The sequence below is a fragment of the Mus caroli genome, unplaced genomic scaffold (assembly GCF_978045245.1).
Source record: "Mus caroli unplaced genomic scaffold, Mus_caroli_1 scaffold_5, whole genome shotgun sequence".
In the NCBI taxonomy this organism is placed as follows: domain Eukaryota; kingdom Metazoa; phylum Chordata; class Mammalia; order Rodentia; family Muridae; genus Mus; species Mus caroli.
The window spans coordinates 29,413,398-29,429,012 of NW_028227260.1; the positions used below are offsets into that span (position 1 = coordinate 29,413,398).

The 15,615-nt window shown below is 39.9% G+C and overlaps 1 protein-coding gene across 3 annotated transcripts in view; it reads right to left on the reverse strand.

Moving 5' to 3' along the window:
• Positions 1–15,615, reverse strand: part of Mid2 (midline 2) — a 98,524-nt gene that overhangs the window by 65,538 nt on the left and 17,371 nt on the right. For all 3 annotated transcript variants that reach the window (XM_029473305.2, XM_021153074.3, XM_021153072.3), the window contains exon 3: positions 3,980–4,075. In XM_029473305.2, coding sequence (XP_029329165.1) covers positions 3,980–4,075 — 96 coding nt within the window. The remainder of the gene's footprint in view (positions 1–3,979; positions 4,076–15,615) is intronic.

The window sequence follows — 15,615 nt, forward strand, 5'->3', positions numbered from 1 at the left end:
TTAGGAATTCTTTAGGAATCTCAAACAATTCTTTAGGAAGCTCTAATCACACTCACCTGCAAACCCTTTTCCCCAACTCCTACCAGATTCGCTGTCAGCTCCTTACCACTCCTCTCAACTTCATTCAGGACAGAATCCTAAACTGACCAGACAGTGCAGTAACTCCTAAAATACACATCATGTTCAACACTATTATACTGCCTCACTGTTCTTTGTTGCTTCTCAGTGTATTTATCTCATTATCTATAGCTTCTGAACAGGTGTGACCACATCAGAGTAGGTTTTATACAGTGTGTAGGTAGTATGCCTAAGATATTTTCCTGTACCGTACCTAACATCCATAGAAAGTTAGTAGCAAAAGCTGATCTTTTGTGTAACCAGATCAGACACTGGCTTATATAATGGGATTTAAAAATCATCTCTAAGGGTGCTACTTAAATAGCTACTTTGCTGGATCACCAGGGGATTCCCTCTTACTCTACTACACATGGTAGTGCTAGCACCACATCCTTAAGGCACAGGTTAACTTCTGAATGCTAACTTTACGAAGCAACTTTAACTATCATTTCTTGGGTTATGATATTGCTCCATGGTATAGCACTTGCCTAGCATGTGTTCTGGTACCCAGAGAAAGAAGACTCACCTCCTATCCAATGGACAGAGTGCATTCTCCCCTACTAACACAATGATGGATTGTTTTAGGAGGCCTGTTGCTACCATATCAAAAGAACAGAGCAAATAATAAAAAGAACTAGTTTCACAGGCAAAGCTCAGGAAATACTGTAGAAGGGGGGATGACAGAGCCAGAGAAGTCAAGGGCATCACCAGGAAACCCACAGAATCAAGTAACCTGGGCTCATAGGAGCTCACAGAGACTGAACTGTCAATCAGGGAGCCTGCATGGGACTGACCTAGGCCCTCTGCATATATATTATAGTTGTGTATCTTGGCATTACTGTGGGACTCCTAGCAGTTGGAGCAAGGGGTGTCTCTGACTCTTGTGCCTGCTTTAGGGACCCTTTTCCTCTTATTATATTGTCCAGCCTTAATAGGAGGGGAGGTGCCTAGTCTGACTGCAACTTGATATGCCATCATGTTTGGTTGATATCCTTGGGAGGCCTGCTCTTTTCTAAATGGAAACAGAAGAGGAGTAGATGGAGGGGAGAGGATAGGAGGGGTGCTGGAAAGAGAGGAGGAAGAGGAAACTGTGTTCTGGATGTAATATATGAGGGAAGCATCAATCAATCAATAAATAAGAACTGGTTTCTAGCATGGCTTGTGAACAGATGGAAGAGTGCTATGCTTAGGTGAAGCTGGCCAGGATGATAAATTCCCAGCAGTCAGAAAAGGCGATTTTAGAGAGATTCTAACATGAAAGAGCAATGAAATAAAGTGTAACTTTGCTCTTTTGACTATTACTTTCTCTACCCTTAGTAAGTCTTTTGATTAGAATGAATACAATGATCATTTTATTTTTAACCTCACTTTATTCACTATTATCTATTACTCCACTGTCAATCATGCAAATTCTAAGCTGAGGGACCCCTTATCCAATCTTCTGCTCACAATATTCGCTTGTCCCTTTGGCAGTGCAGATTTCTTACACTATAATCTAGCAGCATAATCAAAAGTTTTGATAAGATGTAATGCACAGGGATTCTGACTGGTTGAAACTACTCAGAAATCATAACTTTCTACTTTGTTTCTCCCTTCTTGGAAAGAATGAAGCACCACAGAAAAAGAACAAAATAAAGAAACCATTGACAGATCCATGACCTGTGAAATCTGGAAAGATGGTGAAAAACACGGCGTCATTTCAACTTACATTTTAGAAGGGAGGATGCTGACGCAGAGGTCCTAACCAACTTACACTCATGTACCCAGTTAGTTTATAGAAGAGGCAAGTAGGGAATCCAGTTTTCCACTAACACTCTAATGATCCTTCTTGTCATTCTTTCAACTTCTCCCTACACCCACACCGTCCCATTTTACAGTTTCACATATGAGCTTCACCTGTATCTCACGTACTCTATACAGAAAGATGCCCAGTGGGGATTATACTGCTAGAGATGTTCATCATTTAAGTATGTTCACTATATAAGAAGAAACCCAAGATTATAAGAATACCAAACAATTGGGGGATGTGGATTTAGTTATTCATAAGGACTCATTGCCTTAGGAGATATTCTTCAGTCTTAAACAGGAACCCCGAACTGGGATTGTGATAAAATTATTTCATCATTTAAGACAAAAAAAAACAAACAAACAAACAAACAAACAAACTAGATCTCTTGCAATTATCTGCCACACAAATGTGAATTATAAGACTCTATATAAAATTAGAAAAAAATGGCCCAATCACTGCCCATGAGAAATCCTATATTTTACTGGTCTATATTTAGATATTAAGTATTATTAGCAGCCTATTACTAGCAGTATTAATAGCCAGAAGCTGGAAAGAACCCAGATGTCCCTCAACAGAGGAATGGATACAGAAAATGTGGTACGTTTACACAATGGAGTACTACTCAGCAATTAAAAAGAATAAATTTATGAAATTCTTACACAAATGGGTGGATCTGGAGGATATCATCCTAAGTGAGTGTGTTCACAAAAGAACACACATGATATGCACTCACTGATTAGTGGATATTAGGCCAGAAGCTCATAATCCTTCTTAGAAGGAGGAACAAAATACCCATAGAAGGAGTTACAGAGACAAAGTTTGGAGCAGAGACCAAAGGAATGACCATCCAGAGACTGCCCCACCTGGGGATCCATCCCATAAACAACCACCAAACCCAGACACTATGGCAGATGCCAACAAGAGCTTGATGACAGAAGCCTGATATAGCTGTGTCCTGAGAGGCTCTGCCAGTGCCTGGCAAATACAGAAGTGGATGCTCACAATCATCCACTGGACTTAGCACAAGGTACCCACTGAAGGAGCTAGAGAAAGGACCCAAGGAGCTGAAGGGGTTTGCAGCCCCATAGGAGGAACAACAATATGAACTAACCAATACCCCCAGAGCTCCTTGGGACTAAACCGCCAATCAAAGAAAACACATGGAGGGACTCATGGCTCTAGCTGCATATGTAGCAGAAGATGGGAGGAGAGGCCCTAGGTCCTATGAAGGTTCTATGCCCCAGTATAGGGTAATGTCTGGGCCAGGAAGCAGGAGCGGGTGGGTTGTTGAGCAGGGGGAGGGGATAGGGAATTTTCAGAGGGGAAACTAGGAAAAGGGATAACATTTGAAATGTAAATAAAGACAGTCTCTAATTAAAAAAAAAACAGTTAAAAAGAAAGAAGAGAGAATAACACCTTTCTATTACTCTTTCCTGCCAAGAAGCACTGAACTGTCCTTCTAAGCTGTTTTAATATTCAATGTTGGTAATATTTTTAAACCTTAGGCTTACTTACACAGCAGTTCATAATTCACAGACAACTTAATCATAGAAATTATTTGTTGATAATAAAAAAGGCTAAGTAGATGAAATTGAAAATAAGTGACAAGATGATGAGTAAGGATATAGCATGGACCAGGGGGCTATGGGATGAAGGGAGGAGAAGCTAGGCAGTGGGGAAATAGTGATGAGAGGAAAGAATGGCTATTGAGTGCATATCACCCTACCCTAAGGATTCATGATTTCCAAACTGTCCAGTAATGACTTTGTAAGTGATAATATACAGTTTGATGAAGGATCACTTCCTGGTTGGCTCTCATACAATCTACTTATGAAAAGATGAGAGCTCCTCTTCATCTGTTGTTCCCCACAAACTATATTGTCAAATCTGAAAAATCACCCATCTATGACCTTTCTTGGAACAAAATTACTAAAAGTATGAGAGATCATCTACACTACAGTTTCAGTCCTTCACCCCAATATGGCTGAGCTACAATCTGGCAAAATTGAAGTTCCTCCACAGATCTCCCAGGTCAGATCCAATGAAAGAATTGCAAATGTTACTGGTACATACCTCAACTTGCTGGCAGATCTGTATTAGTTTGGCCATTTGATTTTCTAGTTCACTGTTGCGCTTAACCAGGTTGGTGAGGTTCATCTCGAGAGTTTGCTGCCATCACGGAGGGTATGAAGCCAGCAGGAAAAAGGAGAAAGGGAGAAAAAGAACAATGAACTTGAGAACCAATATAATATGGAAGTTAATCAGCCTAAAGTCTAGGCTCTCTCTATCTTTCTTGGGGAAGAGGCATGAAGATGAGATGGATCCTCATATAGTCCACTTGTATCTTCCTGCCTCAGCCCACAAAGTCTTAGAATTATTAAGTATATGCCCCTCCATAGATACAGAACTGAAGGCCTCACACATGGGAAGCAAGTGCCTAAAAATGGTCTCATGGGCCCATAGGGAGTGGCACTATTAGGAGGTGTGGCCTTGTTGAATGAGGTTTGTCACTAGGGGCTAGTATTTGAGGTCTCAGTGTAACAGTCTCCTGCTGCCTGCCAATCCAGATATGGAACTCTCAATTACCTTTTCAGCACTATATCTGCCTGTGGGCCACACCATCAGCTCAATAGAGTTGTATCTCAGACTTACCAATTCTGCTACAGGCCAAGAAATGTATGTATACATCTGCCTGATCAGGGAAGAGGTGCCATTCATAACTTTGTAGACTGGTGTAGGAATTTATCTCTAACTTTTTAAACCATGATGTTCTGCATTTTTGTCTGTAACATTATATACTTATAGTCATGTCTATTCATGAAAAATATAGTGTACCTTGAATGTGATATTCACCAATACCAAATTTTGTAAATCACAGTTTTTCTTTCCATAGATGCTAAGAATTTCAATCACTAAGCTTGATTCTATCTTGAAAATATCTATTTACCATCATTTCCTGGTACACAGCTCCTTTTAGGTCCACATCAGAAACACTTTTCAGGTATTTTGTTTGTTTTGTTTTGTTTTTCCTTGATTTTTATTTTTTTTCTGTTTTTTTATTGGGTATTTATTTCATTTACATTTCCAATGCTATCCCAAAAGTCCCCCACACGCTCCCCCACCCACCCACTCCCACTTCTTGGCCCTGTCATTCCCCTGTACTGAGGCATATAAAGTTTGCATGACCAAAGGGGCCTCTCTTTCCACTGATGGCCAACTAGGCCATTTTCTGATTCATATGCAGCTAGAGACACGAGCTCCAGGGGGGTACTGGTTAGTTCATATTGTTGTTCCACCTATAGGGTTGCAGATCCCTTTAGCTCCTTGGGTACTTTCTCTAGCTCCTCCTGTGATCCATTCAATAGCTGACTGTGAGCATCCACTTCTGTGTTTGCTAGGCCCCGGCACTGTCTCACAAGAGACAGCTCTATCTGGGTCCTTTCAGCAAAATCTTGCTAGTGTATGCAATGGTGTCAGCATTTGGAAGCTGATTATGGGATGGATCACCGGATATGGCAGTCTCTAGATGGTCCATCCTTTCGTCACAGCTCCAAACTTTGTCTCTGTAACTCCTTCCATGAGTGTTTTGTTTCCAATTCTAAGAAGGGGCAAAGTGTCCACACTTTGGTCTTCGTTCTTCTTGAGTTTCATGCGTTTAGCAAATTGTATCTTATATCTTGGGTATCCTAAGTTTCTGGGCTAATATTCACTTATCACTGAGTACATATTGTGTGAGTTCCTTTGTGATTGGGTTACCTCACTCAGGATGATGCCCTCCAGGTCTATCCATTTGCCTAGGAATTTCCTAAATTCATTCTTTTTAATAGATGAGTGGTACTCCATTGTGTAAATGTACTACATTTTCTGTATCCATTCCTCTGTTGAGGGGCATCTGGGTTCTTTCCAGCTTCTGGCTATTATAAATAAGGCTGCTATGAACATCGTGGAGCATGTGTCCTTCTTACCGGTTGGAACATCTTCCAGATATATGCCCAGGAGAGGTATTGCGGGATCTTCCGGTAGTAATATGTCCAATTTTCTGAGGAACCGCCAGACTGATTTCCAGAGTGGTTATACAAGCTTGCAATCCCACCAACAATGGAGGAGTGTTCCTCTTTCTCCACATCCTCGCCAGCATCTGCTGTCACCTGAATTTTTGATCTTAGCCATTCTGACTGGTGTGAGGTAGAATATCAGGGCTGTTTTGATTTGCATTTCTTTTCAGGTATTTTGAACATAACAGTTTTACTAGTATAGTTATATATATATAACTTTAACATGTTTTCTGTTGAAAAAGGTACTCTCTCCCATTCCTTGTGTGAAAACTAAAATATGCCTCTCTATATTGATCAAGGATGCTCATCTTTCCTTATCACCAAATGTTAGCATTGAGAGCTACTTCCTGTAGTCTCAGTATATATTACTTTCCTTTCCACTACCTCAATACCTCACCAAATCTGTTCCAAACATAACACCCCAATTTCCTGACCCTCGCTCTGGTCCTATTCTTTCTCTGGGTCAGGCTTGCTGTTTCATTGTCGTCTTCATGTTGCTATGATTTATAGCTGGTCAAAGTTCACTCTATGGAAAGTGGGGGCTGGAAGGACACTAAGGAGCAAAGAGATATAGACAAAGAGAGGGGACTCGTGATCTTGGATCCTTTCCTGTCTAGTAAGTAGTTATGGCTCCTTAATAACTTTATCATTGTTTTTTGAATGTGTTGCAAGGGCTATATGTATATAGATGTATGTACATCTAGGCCAGCTAATCTGATTTCACTTGTTCTCAAAGGGAATTTAAGAACCAGCTAAACTCTTGTTTCCCTTTATGTCACATTGTGATGGTGAAATATTTTCCATAGACTTAGGCATTTGAACAGTTTAGCACTGCTGGAAGAGGTTCTGGGAGGTGCAGTCTTATTGGAGGAAGTGTATTATTGGGGGCTGGGGTTAAATAAAAATGGTCTCATGGGCCCATAGGGAGTGGCACTATTAGGAAGGGTGAACTTGTTGAAGGAGTTTTGTCACTAGGGGCTAGTATTTGAGGTCTCAGTGTGACAGTCTCCTGCTGCCTGCCAATCCAGATATGGAACTCTCAATTACCTTTTCAGCACTATATCTGCCTTTGTGCCACCATGTGTCCTGCAATAATGATAATGGACTAAAAGATCTGAAATGGTAAGGCAGCCCCAATTAAAAGGTTTTTCTTTGTAAAAGTGCACTAAAACCCTAAGTCCATGAGCTTTGAAAGTATGGCCTTACCCCATTTCTAGTTTGCTCTCTTTGCTTCTCAGTAAAGACAAAGAAGTGGCTTCTCAGCTTCACTACTCCCATCTCCATGTCTGCTGCTTGTAGCCAGGCCCCCCACCATGATGGACTCATCCCTCTGGAACTGTAAATCAAAATCAACTCTTTGTTCTCTAAGTTAGTTTTGGTCTTGGTGTTTTATAGCAATAGAAAAGTCTCTAGTACACAGATCTTTCTTGATTACCTCAGCTTTAGTTCCCTGGAAGTAACCCATGCCACCCCTGCTTTATTTCATTTATTTCCTGAGGTGTCTTTCTTATCTTTCTTTAATTCTGTTCCCATCTAAATCTGTGTTCTCAAAAGAAGGGATTGGGGAGAAGGAAAAAGGAACAAAGGGCAGCAATCATTGAATTGGGCACCATCACTAAACTAAATAGATGTTAAAGGGAAAAAGAAGAAATAACACTTCAGAGATTTACAACGACAAAAACATTGCTCATCTACTGTGTTAAGGTGCAGTGACTTCAAAGATGAGGAAGTTAAGATGGATCTTGAAGGACGAGTAGGAATTTAACAGACAAGAGATGATGGATGGCATGGTGTTTCAGGGACAAAGAATAAGATGAGCAAAAATAAAAATACAGCAGCCAAAGTGGTAGTACACACCTCTAGTCCCAGCTACTCAGTTAGCTGAGGCAGGAACATAATTTGAGCCTAGGAGTTTGAACTGCTGTTCAGTTACTATGTACTGAACAACATAGTAATACTTCCACTCTCAAGAAAAAACATGGTGTTTTTGTTCAGCGATCAACAAACAGTTTAGTTTGGCTAGAACATAGGGTACAAGAATGGAACAGGAGCTTGAAGCCTTGTTTTGTTGCATATGGTTGTATACACCATTAGTCCAAGCACTTGGGAAATAAAGATATGCTGATCTATTTGAGTTTCAGGCTTAGTCAGGGCTAGAGAGCAAGTTCTAGACCAGCCAATGCTACATAACTAGAACCTGTCTGAGGTTGGGGGAAAAGCCCTGTTTTGAGGATTTTGAATGTACAATTGAGTGTGTACCTATTTGCTTTAGTGTTGAATAAGGAAATGACATAATCATTTGGGATATTAACCTAGCATCAATATGGGGAACAGAGGAAAACAGGAAAGGCTGGGAGGCAGGAACACTGGTTGTGAGGATTCTGCAATACTCAAGGCAGTTACAAATGCATATCTGAGCCAAGCTCAGAGGATAATCAAGATAAACATGTTTCAGGAAAAGACTGATCACTGTCAAATGTACAGAGACCATGAGAAATGTGAAAATTTGTTTTAAAAGATGAGGGGTGGACGGGATTGGGTAATCAGAGGCTACAAGTAACCTTTGTACAGGGATTTTCAGTCAGGCTTTGGAAATAGCTGCTAAATCATATGGGCTAAGAGTACATCAGAAGGCTGCAAGCCTAGACTGCTCTCCAAAAGTTTGACCATAACGTGAATAGAATAGAGCTCACTTTGATCAAAGGGGCTCGTGTAAATTAGAGAGGGGAAATCACTAATGGATCCAATCAGTCAATGATTTCCTCTGGCTGAGTAGTCCACATTCCCAGATAAATGGAAATCCCACATATCAAAAATCATTATACTGAGATATTTGATAAATAGCCCATTGATTGAAAACCCCAGAGAAGAAAAAAAGTTATTCAAAAGTCTGTGTTTCCCACTACAATGTGTTTCCATTCAAACATAGGATTCCATTGGGAGAATGTTTTTCAACAAGTACTTGCAACCTGTTGCAACACTGGCTTTAAAATGGATTTATCATAAATAATCCATACTGCAGAGCAGGACTAAGATCCCTGCTGTGTTTTCCTCATTTATGGCCCTGAACTGAGAAGACTTATGGCTTGTACAAAGCTACAGAAAAGAAAAATTAGGGCTAAACACATAATTTGGGGTCTGGTTAGACTACAAGCCTTGGGTTACCATCACAAAATTATGGCAAATGGTTAGTTTGCTCTGGCCCCCTAGCAATTTACAGAATGCCAGTCCATTTAACAACACAGTTCTAGAGCTGACAAGATGACTCTAATTTCAACCTTGCTTCATTAATATGAAAAATGCTTTGAAAAATAAATCTTTGGCTAATGAAAACACCATCTGTTGATGGCTTTTTGCCACTATTTTCTTACATTATAAGACGTAATTTGGGGGAAAACACTGAACGTTTACTTACTTCCAGTCATTTGTAAGGAATGAAAGCCTCCTTTCAAACTGAAATTGATTCTCAATAATGAACATATGCGGAGGGAAGCAAAGAACTGAAGCAATTTTGCAGTCTATCTCCTCATGGTTTCCAAAATACCCAACACTCACAAATCATTGAGAAGTAAACTTTCGGGGAAACTCTCGGTTTCAATGATGAGATTGCGTTGGCCACGGGATTATCTTGTCTATACCATGTCTAGTAAACAAAGTTGATTTGTGTGGGTGTTTGTGTGTGCATGCACACAAAAATCTTCTCCTGTCAAAATAAACATGTCTCTTTGTTATTGTAATTCCGTTTTGAAGAATTACTTTGTTTTGCTCCTTGCACATGGATTCCAGTTAATGACTGGGCTAGGTTCCCTCTGTCCGAGCCCAGTCAGTACAACATTCTCCAAACAGTTGAACCATCACAGCAAGAGAGCCAAAGTGGCAGGGGAGATTGGAATGGAGATATCTGCTGGGAGGAAACAGGGACAGGAGGTTGGCAGAGAGAGCAGGATGAAGTTCCCATTTCCTGCTGCAGGAGGTTACCTCTGAGTCTCTCTGCATTTCCCTTTTGTGAGGGTGAGAAGCCATTTTAGCTTATAAAACTCTGAGACCCTCTTCACCTTCTAATGACTACACTCTGGCTCTCACAGAATTGTACATGTGTCTAAACAGCACAAAAAGAAGGGATGACTTGGCGGCCTTCCATAATTGAGATCGTAAGAGGCCTGTGTTAGCTAAATTGGCAGTCTACACTGATTCCATTTTCACCCTAATTCTATTTCATTTGTATTGTATAGGCTTGGCCTTTTTGAGCTCTCCAGTTCCTTTACTAAAGAACACAATTTTCTGTCCAGGAAGCCAGGCACCGACCACTCTTCTGTCAGACAGCATCCCATTTTTCAAAACGCCCTCTGTGACTCACCTAAATAATTGCTTTGAAAAAATCTCACTTCTTTAGGTACAGGTTACTTAAGGTAACATTCTTTTTTATTTAGTCTCTCAAGAAACTTAGTCATGTAATAAAAAAAAAAAAAAAAAGAGAGCGCGATCTTCATTAAAGGAAGAGAGGTTACTCTTCCGGCACAGAGCTGTCCCAACTCTATACTTGCCACACTCCATTCCAGGGAGGCATATGTAGTTACACACATGAGCACTTACACACATGGACCAGACACAGCCAGTCTTAACACCTGGAAAGGGGGCCAGCTTTTCTGTTTGTTCTATTAAGACATCAAGTATTGCCATCAAAAGCCTGTTTCCTAGATAGCTTTCCAAAAGATACAGGGAGAATATTTTCTATACCTAGGCAAGATCACAACTTTGGGGCTTTGATATGGGAACTGAACCCTGGGACAAAGGGTAGGAGTGAGAAAGAGAAGAGAATCAATCTCAAAGTTAAGTTTTTAAAGATTAAGACAACTTCCATATATCTCCATGCATGTAATTTAGTGTGAAAAGCAAGAGACAGGTAGAAATAGAGACTAGTAAGGTAGGGCGTAGGAAACATGGAGTAGATGAGGAACACGGACCAGAAATGACTGTTTGCATTAAAAACTGGGGAAAGTAAAATCATCATCATCATCATCATCAGGTCTGGGGATATATCTCAGTAGTCCAGCACTTACTTAACATGTATAAGGTCCTATGTTCAAACCTGTGGCAGGAGGAAGACAATTTACAAAAAAAAAAAAAGAGAGTGCTTATATATATATCTATATATGTGTGTATGTGTGTGTATTGATAATATATACTTATATATAACTATATATACAATGTAATATATCCATTGGTAATCCCAGCATTCAAGAGGCTGAGGCAGGAAGATTATCCATGAGTTCGAGTCACAGTGGGAACCTGTCTCCACAAGCAGAGCAAATATGTCAGTCAGTGCTACCACTCCCACTCATCACCCTTTTTTTCCCATCCTATCTAGATATGAACATTTCCTGCTCCTCCAAAAACCAGAAGCCAGAATCTTAATATGCTTTGCAGTTCATGCTCTACCTTCTTCTTCTTCTTCTTCTTCTTCTTCTTCTTCTTCTTCTTCTTCTTCTTCTTCTTCTTCTTCTTCTTCTTCTTCTTCTTCTTCTTCTCCTCTTCCTCCTCTTCCTCCTCCTCCTCTTCTTTTTCCTCTTCTTCTTCTTCTCTTCCCCAAGTGTTTGTCTTAGAAATACTTACTTTGCTTTTGCTTCAGTCTGTCACTTTATATATCAATTACATATGGCCTTTCAACAACAGAACACACCATCTGGTCGACAAACTGAAGCCCACATCCTTATGCCAGAGTTTATTCTTTCCCCCAACACTTATTTGCTGTTGTAGAGACATAAGCTATGTCCTACAATGAGATGCAGATGACATTCTAGATGTGTATCACACAGGTCAACTCCACTTCAGGTTTGTTAGAAAATGGCAGACTCTCAAACAGGTAAAATGGGTTGTCACTGTCTCCCTCTTCTCATTCAGACGTCTCTGCAAACATTGAACACAGACTCGAACCTCCACTTCTGTGACCAGAAATGCTACTCAAACCATTCTGCATGTTTCCTTTCCTCCTTGGATGCATGCCCAAGTTCAGTAAATATTTAGCTTAAACAGGTGGATTTTACTTGTACCTTCTAAATAAACCTAAATGTAGCATTTATTTTGATAACACTCATCATAGTGAGTGAAAGCCTCTGAATTCCATTCTCCTTGCATAGCCCCTCCTCACTGCCAATCTTTTGGCTACAGTTTTTTCTTTCTCTTTCATCTGCTCTTCCTTCATATATAATTTCTGAGTGGGCTATGAGAGTCAACCCTTGACCCTCTTCTCAGCTTGCTTTTGCATGGCTGACTCTCCATTCTGAAGCCAATTATATCTATTCCTCTAGCCATTTTTCAGCCACAAGAAAAACTTGAATTTCAATTCCTTCTAGATCCTTGCCCTTGCAGTTCTTGTAACATTCCGTTGGTTCCACCTGCCAGATGTTTGAACACATTCTGTTCTCTTAAGCAGAACATCCTCATTCCCTGACTTTGCCCCAAGTCCCCAATAATGAAGTCCAAAACCTACTGTCCTTCCACGGCTCTCATAACTTCTTGTGCTTACACTGTTTTGTAACCATGTTCTCAATTGTCTGTCTCTCCTTGTTCTACCAGGGTTGGGATTAAGCTGTGTTTATCCCTTTAACATCTTTTCTGTTGCCTAGCATCTAATAGGTGGTCAGCGAATATTTGACAAAAGAATGTTGAATGACCCATAATTACATGTTGTCTCTTCCTAACTTCTTTATTTCTGTCTTCAGTGCCTTTCTTTTGAAGACATCCCCAATTCAAGCATTCTTCTTTAAGTCTCTTGACCATCTAAAACCACTGTAGCCATTCATTAAGTCCTATTCAGTCCTTTCCTCGTGGAGTCTTTCCAATCTGACCCTTCTTCGAACACAAATCCATCTCCAATTCTCAGTTCTGAGTCTGATGACATCTTTTCCTTGTTCTAAACTCTGGGTTTCAGAGCATCCTGTGCAAATTTCTATCATGCTAGCAATCAAACTGAATTGGATTTTTCAATTGATGTGTCTGTCTTCCCTACTAAGCTCAAAGCCCCAGTTGTGACAAAGACTGTGTCTTGTTTCTTATAGCTCCCACTCCCACTACAATGTCTAAAATGTTCAATAAACAAAGTAAGGGTTCATTAATTGTCAAATGATTAAAGAATTCTCTAATCCAAATCCCCCGGTGCTACAGTTAAAGTTTCTTATATCATTGACTGAGACAAAGAATGAGGCATTATCTCATTATATCAAATGTTCGTGGACTTAAGAGACTTTACCATATTTCCATCTTCAAATGTCACTACTCTAACCTCAATAATTCTTGCTTCCTTACATGTATTATATTTCTGTAATAAGTTCCTTTGTCCAGTAGTAACAGACAAGATTCTCACCAACCCGAGAGTAATCTGAATCATCCATCATCTTTTGAAGTCTGCTCAAAGTAGTTATTTAGCTCCGCCACTAGTGACTAAAAGACCAGTGACAAAACAGCCTCAAAACATAAAGGGGAAACACACATAATTGGAGTTTCTATTTGCTAAACTTGCTCTTAAGCTAGAGAGATGACAACAGAAAATATCTTCCAGCACAGGCTCCTATTAATACTACATGAGTGCAGAGCCAGAGAAATCGATGAAGTCTTGGAAGTAAAAAAACAAGGATTCAGATCAGTCTTAGAAAGCAGTTTTAGTAAAGATGAAATGAAAATACATTTACTCAGACACCCACATAGCCATTTACAGAATTATTCAGACTTTTTTTTGCCTATTTTAGAATCATGTTCTGTCTTCTTATCTTTGAGACATGCCTTGCTATGTAGTCCTGGCTGGTCCAGAACTCACTATGTAGATCAGGCAGGCTTCAAACTCGCAGTGACCCCCCACCCCCTTACTACACCCAAATGCTGAGATTTAGGCATATGCTAACATGCCCTTGCCTGTGTTTGCTTTTCTGTTGTTTTTATTTGGTTTTGATGGTTTGTTTGTTTGTAACACATCCTCATGTATCCAAGGGTGTACACAAACTCACTATGAGCCAAGAATGACCTTGAACTCCTGACCCTCCTTCCTCTACCTCCCAAGTACTAAGACTGCAGGCATTCAACACCATACCTGGTTCTAGATTTATACATACATATGATGGGGGAGAAGTCTTGAACAGTTCAGAGACAACAGAGATGCCAGCTTTATAAGCAATTGTAACTTTAGGATCTAGAATTGAAGGGTGAAGACAGGGTTAGCTGAGAAACCCCTTGATTTTAGCCTTCCCATCCACATTCACCCATTACTATCCATACCTCAACGAACATAAATCCCAACTATTTTTTCATTTTTATTTAAGTTTGATAGAAATTTTATTAAATTGAGTGCTGCTTTTCTTGCTATATTTAACAAGTTATTCTAGACCCAAGTAAATAAGATACAATAAAAATGTTTTACCTCTCCTTTCATCTATAGTAACCCACCCTGGTTTATACTGAAGATTTTTCTAATTTAGCATAGAGGTCTGGCTCATTTATTAGAGTGATCCTTAACCTTGTATGGTCTAGCTTTAGGGTAGGTTATTCTTGAGACTCTAACCCTCCCTAAGGTGCCTACAGAAAGTCTTACACTCATGATCTCCACCTGCCCAACTTGTCAGTAGATATCACAGATGTTCATCTTCATATACAGTGACACATATTGATAGGCACACCGATACAGCTCCACACAGGCATTCTCAGTCACAGATTCATGTAGAAATGTACACCCTCGCAGATGACAGTGCCTACATATTTATGCAAATATACCCTCTTCCCAACCCAGTCTCTCATAAAGATATGTATCCTCTCATGTTTATATTCATACTCATATTGGTTCAGATGTAATCAAATGCTTACTGGTACATACTTGAGAGAGTATCTGTCTTAGCCAACAGAAGTGGGTGTCAAGTGGGTGCACAGACAATTGACTGGGAAAAGCAGAATGAAGGTGAGTGGCAGGACAACAGAGCGACTGAGTAGGAAGAAGGACAGTAATCAAAATGATGTGATTCAACAATACCTTTCTTTCTAACCTTTTAACTTTTACTGTAGCTTTCCTTTGAACATTCTCCAAGTCTTATATCTCCTTAATCTTTGTCTGGGAATGTTTAGCTCTGTCTCAACTTTTATTTGTGTGTGTGTGTGTGTGTGTGTGTGTGTGTGTGTGTGAGAGAGAGAGAGAGAGAGAGAGAGAGAGAGAGAGAGAGAGAGAGAGACTTTCCAATGGAAAAAACTTAATCCAGTTCCAGGTAATATACTGTAATAACAAGAGTCTTGATATGTAAATATAGCTACATATAATAATGATTTGCAGTGGTGAATTAGAGGAAATAGAATGAGGAAAGGAAAATGTGCTTGTTTATCCCTTCCAGGAAATTCCTCCATCCCCCCTGGTTTTTTTATCAGCTACATTTTTGGCAGGCTGTGGGCATGGAAATGTGAAGACATCGCTCTCAAAGAGAATTATAATAATCACGTCTGATTTATACAGATGTCATCATAGGGTTAGGCAGTTGGAAAATCCAGTAATCAAAATGAATAGGCACTTAAAATTAAGGACATGTCATACATTTGCTCACGCTCTGGGTTTGAAAATTGTCAGTAGTTCACAGGAGACATTTTTAGACATCCAAGGTATTCATAATGGCAAGAATGATTTAT